This window comes from Belonocnema kinseyi, chromosome 6 (genome assembly GCF_010883055.1).
Source record: "Belonocnema kinseyi isolate 2016_QV_RU_SX_M_011 chromosome 6, B_treatae_v1, whole genome shotgun sequence".
Classification (NCBI taxonomy): Eukaryota; Metazoa; Arthropoda; class Insecta; order Hymenoptera; family Cynipidae; genus Belonocnema; species Belonocnema kinseyi.
This window is the reverse complement of record NC_046662.1, coordinates 35,172,985-35,181,637: the sequence shown is the minus strand read 5'-3', so window position 1 is coordinate 35,181,637 and position 8,653 is coordinate 35,172,985. Positions and strand designations below refer to the sequence as shown.

At 28.7% G+C, this 8,653-nt stretch overlaps 1 protein-coding gene across 1 annotated transcript in view; it reads right to left on the bottom strand.

Annotated features, from left to right (window-relative positions):
* Positions 1-254: 254 nt before the first annotated feature.
* LOC117174112 (flocculation protein FLO11) overlaps positions 255-8,653 on the bottom strand; it is a 117,261-nt gene continuing 108,862 nt past the window's right edge. The window contains exons 8-10 of the mRNA XM_033362881.1: positions 5,440-5,706; positions 3,400-3,711; positions 255-512 (exon numbers count right to left, since the gene is read on the bottom strand). Coding sequence (XP_033218772.1) covers positions 459-512; positions 3,400-3,711; positions 5,440-5,706 — 633 coding nt within the window. The 3' untranslated portion in view covers positions 255-458. The remainder of the gene's footprint in view (positions 513-3,399; positions 3,712-5,439; positions 5,707-8,653) is intronic.

Below are 8,653 nucleotides of genomic sequence, written 5' to 3'. Positions count from 1 at the left end.
TTTGGAAGAACATATGTGTTTCTCATATCTTAAAACTAAAGTATTTTATATTTTACTATAATGTCATAATTTAAAAAGTGAACTCATTTGTTCTTCCAGATTTTGTCAAGTAGAGCTGTGTAAGTCAACATTATATAAATCTAATTTACGTACGTACATGCATACATACATACAATTAGTACAAATCAGAATCCATTTAATTTTACAAAGAAGTATTTTATCTCTTGTTTGGTACTTACTAATTAAAAGGAGCCTTAATCAAAAAGAATTTAATCACGATAGCCTTTTACACAATATCAATATTTCCGAATATCACACAGTGGTCGCGGCATTGGGACCTTAGGTATTGTAATATGTAATCAGAGAAAATACTTGTCGGGGTTTCATTGTCTTATCACACGAGTCTTGGCCATATTTTAACAACTCTCGTTTTTCGAAACTTTATTTGCGAATTCGATTTATGCCGATTCCAAAGCTCCGCCGGAAAGTTTCGTCGCATACAAGTTGAGGGCCTGAAAAAAGGAAAACGATTTCAGAGGATTAATTAAAAATTTAATCAATAAATTGAAAAATTCAGGGTGGCCGCTGGGCCGGAAAATTACAGTAAATTTATTTTTTGACCAGGAATTTCACAAATTTTTAGAAGAAAAATGTATTTAATCAGATGGTGTAGTGAAATTTGAAATCAGTTTTATTTCAACATTTCTTTTAATGATAGGTTCCATTCTTAACTTTTTTACTTCTGAAATCATTCAGACTATACTACTTAATTCAAAAATCGTTCACTTTTAAATTTTTCAAAATACTTTTTTTTCATGAACTTTCGACTATTCAAAGTAAAAGGAATTTGCATTTTTAACAGTTTAATTTTAAGTTTCAATAGTTGCAAATTTGTTTTTTAATTTTGTTCAATTTTTAACTATTTAAAATTAACGAGAAAACTAATTTTGCATGAAAAACGTGTGTATAAAGTGTAACGTTTACATAATTTTACATGGGAATTTAATAAACATTTGAAGTGAATTGTTTATTTATTTCATTCTAATATAAAATTTTATAAATATAAAATTTTTAACAATTTGCAAAAATGAGCTTTTTTCTTGAATTTACACGTGATGAAATTCAATTTTCTTCCATTTTCAACTGTTAAAAACAGAATTTTCAATTTTGTACAATTTTTAATTGTTGAAAATTAAATAAAAAAGCGAATCATGTATTAGAAACTAGTGTAAAAAATGTTATGCCTGTATAAATTCACATGAAAATTTAATAACAAATTCATTTAATTTATTAAATTGTAATGTGAAATTATGTAAATATAATATTTCTAACAATTCAAAAAAATAAAAAATACGCTCTTTTCTTGAATTTTTAATTTTTAAAAACTTGTAAACACAATTGAATTGTTGACAGTTGAATTTTTGAGGGTAAAATTTTCAAATGTTGAAAAACTAAAAATTGAATTTTTACCAGTTGAATTTTGTATAATTATGTAAATATAATATTTTTACACTCGTTTTGAGTTTTTAACAGTTTGAAATGAAAGAAAATTGAAATGCGCATCTTCAACTTTTAAAGATTTAATTACTGAAAATTTATTTAATCTTCGAATTTTTAGCCGCATAAAATTAAAAAAAGCTATATTTGTATTTTTCAAATGGTTAAAAATGTTATATTTGCACAATTTCCCATAAGAATGTAATAGAGAAACACTTTAATTGTAATTTTTATCATATAAAGCCATACATTTATTCATTTATCAATACCAATTAGTTATGTAATAATTATTAATATAGAATTGCATTTCGAGTATTTAAAATTAAACAACTGCTTCCATTCAAAAGCCTTAATAATCAAACAATATTGTAAATGTCCGATTTAAAGTTTGTAAACTATTTCTAATCAAATTTTTTTTTTAATTTTGATAATTAAAATTTTTAATTACAAAAACAGAACAATTTTTTAATAATGAGAGATACTTGACTGTTCATTAAAAATGAAAAATTATAAATCAATTATTTCAAATTCTAAATTCAAACTTTGAAGGTTAGAATATTAATGTTTTTTTGTTTGTTGAATTTTTGATTTGTAAGTAAATAATTTGAATTTTTATGTATAATTGACTATTAAACAATTACGGAATTCAAACGACGTATAATTAAAATAATTTAAATTTAAATTCAAAAAGTGTGTATATAAAAAAAATGCAATCGTTAATTTTGTAAGGTTCCCATTTGAAAAGTGCTTAAAATAATATAATTTTGAACATTTAAAAATTTATTAATTCTTCAATTTGGTAGAGCATTTGAAATGATAGCGTGGGTTTATATTTTTCCATCGAAAATCTTTAGACTGTTTGATTAAGAAAAGTTTAACGTTTGAAATTTCGCAGTTGAAAGATATTTATTTAAAAATAAAAGCTTTCATTTTATGCGTATAATTATTAAGCGTTTGAATTCAACATTTGATAAGTTTAGTTTTAAATGTTTAAAATTCACAAGGATTCAACTTTGCGTGTTCAATTTGAATTTCAGTTTTTGATTACTTCAAATTAAAAGATTACCAGCTATAAATTTTTTATTTCATTGACCGTGAAAAATGTTTACGAACAAGGATGAACCCAGAAAATGACCGGTAGTTTTTTCCTTGACATGAATTTTTATAAACAAGTTTAATTTCTCTATAAATTTTTGCTCTTCTCTTATAATCAAAAAATCATATGTTTAAATTCTTTTTTATGAACTAATTATTATTGCTATTTATTATTTACCAATTTTATATAATATTTATGACCAAGAGCTGATTTTATTTATTGAATACTGAAAAAGCAATTTTTTGCAAAAATAGGCTTGAGATACCCCGCAATATTTATTTTTATTCTGGAAAAATTCAGGGAACATTTTGCCGCCAAAAAAAAAATTCTAGGGGAGCTAATGTAGAAAAAACGCCTTTCTGGTACTACCATTTACTTATTCCTTTTTTCAGATTTGTTGATAAAAATCATTAATTACAATTAATTCATTCAAAAATGGATTCCTAAAGGAGCTTTCCAATTATTATGTAATACAGTGAACCCCGGAGATAGTTTCCCTGAAGTTAGTTCTTCCGAGAATTGATGCCACGTCGCCCAGAAGGATGAGATGAGATGCGGGGGGATGTGCGATGTGCACTCAGACGTAAAAAAATAATGAGAGACAAAACAGGAAAAAGACCAAATAGTTCGGATTCCCCTGATATAGCTCAACTGCCAACCTCAAAACCGGCACTAACACCGGGGTTCACTGTATTTTGAAGAGTTGTATGGTATAATTGCTTTAAAAAATGCAAATTGTCGGAGGATTTTTCTTCAGAATTTGAGTAGGCATCCTGTTCTTAAAAAAAACGTGTATAAAGTATTACCTTGTAAATAAAAGCGTATTGTTCCTTAGTCTGCACAGCTCCAGCACGATCCCTTCTGATCGTGTAAACGACCCTTGGAACATCCACAGTTCTAGTAATCTCATATTGCCTGATTCCTAAGTCCAGAGCTATTATAGTTCCAGTTCTTCCAGTACCAGGACTGCAGTGGACAACAATTGGTCCCGGCCCTCCTCTTTGGAGGGCTCTGGCCTCCAAAAGAACGGCGATTAGACTCGCCGAATCTGGCACTCCATTGGCAGGCCAGAGATACCAAATATGCGACACTTCGCGGAATGTATTATTCTCCAGATTCTAAGAAAAAATAAAAATATTAAATTTTGATAGTCTAATTCGATACCTCAATACTAAAAGCACCTAGTACATTCAAAACGACGATTCTAACGTAGGTCGTCTATAAAAGAACCAATATGTTCTTTGAGTTGTCCTCTGTTTTTTTTACGCGGCGTGAAATATTTTGATTTCCTTGAACTCTCTGAATTCCTTGAATCCATTCAATTTATTGCCTTCCTTAATTTTTCTGAATATCTTGAATTGAGAGGTACACGCGTTTACATAGCAAATGAGCACGATGGCGAGCTCACATTGAGCAGCAGTGTGGCTCCGATGCCAACTGAAGCCGATGGGAGTGATTTGATTGATTCGTGAAATCAAATGCGCTTGTTGCCGACTTTGGCAACACCGCCATTTGACACGTGGATATATATCGCAAAGTAGTATATCGAAGTTATTTGAGCAATGTGCATACACAATTCAGTGAACATCAATGTATTGTAGTAAAAAATGTTATGTTATGATTTAAATTTAATTATTTACTATAAGTGTTCTTGGTAATACTTAATTGAAATACACATTTCTTCTAAATTGGTGGCGCTGTCGTCAGCTCATGCCAACAGACTATAAGATTCAACAAGGAAAACAAAGAAGAAGAAAAAAAGTATTGGATAGACAGGGATAAAGTATAATCGTTTCGAAACGAAAAAACCCTGTCGTTTGAACACAATCCAATAGTTTCTGCCTATCTTGCATAGTAGAAAGAAAGATTCGATCGACTTGAGGTATCGGGAGTCCCAGCCTCCAACTGTCAAGTGTTGACATGAGAATAGTGAACACTATGTTTTTCGTGGACAGTTAATCTAATATTGACAACAGTAAGTGATTTTCTGTCAAATAACTTCTTCGCCTGCCTCGTCATGCAACTGCCTCGAATGTATTATGCAAGTAATCAAACGTGCGTGCTTCCGAGTTGAAATGTTGTCATGCTGTATTTTGATGAAAATAATCATGTTTTTTTTTATACTGCTGTCTTTTAATGATTTAAGTAAGCGACAGGCAGATGTGATTCAGTATCTGGACCGATTATTCAAGAGAAAGCTCTCCTCCTAAACGAGATGCTTAACGGCCCGCAAACCTTTTAAGTACATAAGCAGGAAACACATTTATTTTAACGTCAAAGAACGAACTTTCTTAGACTATATTCCCAACGAATTACATTTTTTTAACTAAAAAAGTTAATTTTTTAAATAAAAATATAAATTCTTAAGAAAATATGTAACAGTTGATATTTCAATCAAAACTGATTTTAATTTTAAACCAAAAACAGTTGAATTCAACTAAAAAAACAATAATTGTGAACTAAAAAGATTTATTATCAACTAATAAAAAAGCATGATAAAATCATTATATTTCAAAAATTAAATTTGGAATTTGTACTAAATATTCCATCTATTCGTACAGGAAAATGTAGGAATTTCATAAGAATTTAAAATAAATCATTTCGCAATATTATCATAGAAGACAAATCAGCCACTTTTGTCGACTAAAAATTATTATTTCGAATTACTGTTTGAATCAGTCAGCAATATTGGCTGATACTTCGGTTAAAACACTGTTTTGTTAGTAAAAATGACTGTTTTTCAGTCAAAGTATGATTGATTGATTCAATCAGTCAATTTGGACTCATTTAAATTCAGAGAGTAAGGTTTTAGTGCGCGGTAAAAAAGTTTTATAAAGATTTATTACCTTCAAGTGAAGCGTTGAGATGGCGTATTTTTCTTTGGTTTCTCGTTTTTTGAGAGTGACTTGGTAATCGCCATAAAGTCGATGGCAATCAGTCACTTCGGACGGGGGAATGTATTCCGAACATTTCTCTACCCCGTTCTCGACGAGATCCGTTAGCATGATTATAACTTTAGTTTGCTGCTCCCAAATCATGCGCCAGAAGTCTGTAACCGTAGACTCAGTTGGCCCTTGGCAGGCTATGTAGTATTTCGTTGCATTCTTTGGTCCCTAAAAACAGAAGTGTTCAGTCAATAAACATTTCCTTTATTTTTTTATTAAAAATTATAACCAACAGGTCAGTTACGGGGTAAATATCTTAATTGTAAATTTACATGGTTAAATTTACAAGTAATCAATATTTCTATATCATATTATATCTAAGTACTTCTATCGCAATGAGCAAAATCATCAACATCGGTGCGAAAAATGCTTCATCAGTGAGCAAAATGTTTAATCGTTGAGCAAAATGCTTCATCGGCGAGCAAAATGTTCTCCATGGTTACCATGACATTTTGCTCTCCTCTTTTACTACTAGTACCGTCTACCGTAAAAAGGGTTACTATGGTGACATCTTGTCCGGCTAGTGAGCTTATACTATATGCCTGTAAACGATAGGAAATCTCAGGATTTTCTTTTTTGTAACAAATTTATTAAATTTGGGGCAGAAAAATTATTCAATATACGAGACCTCACGGGCGGGTGCTCTCTGCGAATGTGAATGCGCGTCGCAAACTCATAAGCGAGGTGAAGCAAATCCGAAGGGTGAGTTCTTCTAATTTATTCCATCGCGACGAGCAAAATCCCCAACGTTAGTGAGCAAAATCCCCAACACTCGATAAGCAAAATGCTCTCCATGGTTACTGTAACATTTCGCTCACTTTCACTACTAGTGCCATCTAGCGTTGCAAACGGTTACCATTTTAACACCGGGTTTGGTCAATAAGGTCATATTTGATATCAGAAAAAGGTAAGCAATCTCAGAGTTTTCATTGTAATTTATAAATAAAAATATTATTCGATATCCGAGACCTCACGAAAAAGTGTTTCTTGCGAGTGTAAAGCCTCGCTTTTGAGTTTATGTTGGGAATTTACACTCGCAGTGAGCAATCAGCCCGTTTGGCCTCTCGTATACAAAAAATACTATGTCGCTTCTGTTTTGAATTCACCAAAAGATATTGCATATATATTAGGGTACCATTTTAATTAGCTAATTTTATCAAAAAAAGCTATTTTAAAGAAAGAAAAAATTATCGTTTTTTTCCCGATGAACAAAAACTTTTAAGGGTCTATGAAATTCAAAAATTCGAACATTTATGCTAAAAATCTTTTCATTTAAAGTTATAAAAACTAAACTGCAAATTAAAGTACGGAAATTATAAATCATCCACGTTATTACTTTTAATGTTATAAACTAAAGGATGAATCAATAAATTAAAAAAATTTAAATTATATCGTTTTAAGCAATTTTAACCTAGAAATATTAAAAATTTAATATTTACAAAAAAAGTTAACTGAACACTTTTTAAATTAAAAGTTAAATTTTAATTTTAAATAGTTTTAAATCAATAATTGTTAAATTGTTTTTTATACATCAAAATTTGTTCTTGTTTAGAAATGCTTTTAGATTCCAATTTTTCCTCAAACATTTTTAAAATCCTGAAAAATTAAAAAGATTGCCAAAAAATCTTAATTTTCCTATGAATCTTAGGAAACTTTTTTTTAACTTTAATAATAATTCTTAAAAATGTTCAGTTCAAGTGTCAAACTAATTTGGAAACTTTTCAATATCTCTTCAATTTGCTCGAATTTTCTCGAAATTAACAAGTGTTCAATTGTTTTTTATACATAAAAGTTCAACAATTTCACTTATAAATAAAAAAATTTTTAATGGAACAAATAAAATTGTGACGTTCAAAGCTCTAGAACTTGAAATTTAATAAAAGCGTTTGATTATGAATCGATAATCGATTAATTTTCAGTTATTTTTTAATTTAAAATAGTTTGTAAAGTTTAAATCAGAATTTCACATTTGTTTAAATACCAGGGCCTTCAAATTTAAACAGTTCAATTTTTCACTTTAAAATCGATAAATTGTTTAAGTTTGAGTGATTCAGGATCGTCTCGTATAATCAATTATTGTTCATTTTTTAATTATTAAAGTAGATCTAAATTTAAAAAATCAATAATTAATTATCATTTATAGTTTTTCAACAGCACAAATTTTTAACCAAAGTTTTCAATTTTAATCCTTATAATTTTTAATTGTTAAGCCTTAAACCTGCAGTTTCAAATTTTTTAAATTAAAAATCTACGATTGAAAATAAAGATCTAATATTGAAAAATTTAGAGCAACAGATTTTAGAATTTTAAACTGAGTATCATAATTTAAAACGTTAGCAATTGAATGTACATTAGAAACAAACAATAATATGATTTTAAATTAAATTTTAATCTCATTTAAATACCTTAAATTTTGATTAGAAACAAAGTTGAAATAGAACCTATTTTAAATTTGTAAAAAGAAATTCAAAGTATGTGATATTTCAAATACTTTGAATAGATTTTGTCCTAAAAATTTGGAAAATTCTCTGTCAAAATATTTTAAAACTTTTTTGAAGGAAAATAATTTTTTCTTACTTTTTTCACATTTTTATAAATAACGTTTCAATTTATAATTTTATTTTGTTATTCTCACACAGTATGTCGAATTTTTATAGGAAAATGTGAAACAAGTAAGATGAAATTATTATTTTTGTTAAAAGTGAGATATAAAAATTGTATTAAATTATATGCAATGCGAGAAACGTGAAAGGGGATATATTTCAAAATTTAATAAATAAATTTTCAAAACAAAGAAAAAATAAAAACGAAAAGAAATCAATAAAAAATACATACAAATATCGAACTTGCTTTTTGATCACGGTTCTACTAATTCAGATCATAGACAGGAAAAAGGCACGAGTTAAAGGTGGATAGTAAAATATATTAACATAAATTTTATTACATTATCGGCTGTTATAGTCACGTGTCTATGAATTAGCTTACATCAAATATGCAACTCATCGAATGGGCACATAATGCTTTTTGACGTGTATTGTGCGCGTGTTCAATGGTTTGCATATTTTATGTTAGCTCATTGTAGGTAGTTTGAATTCGAGTATGTGGACTAAATTGA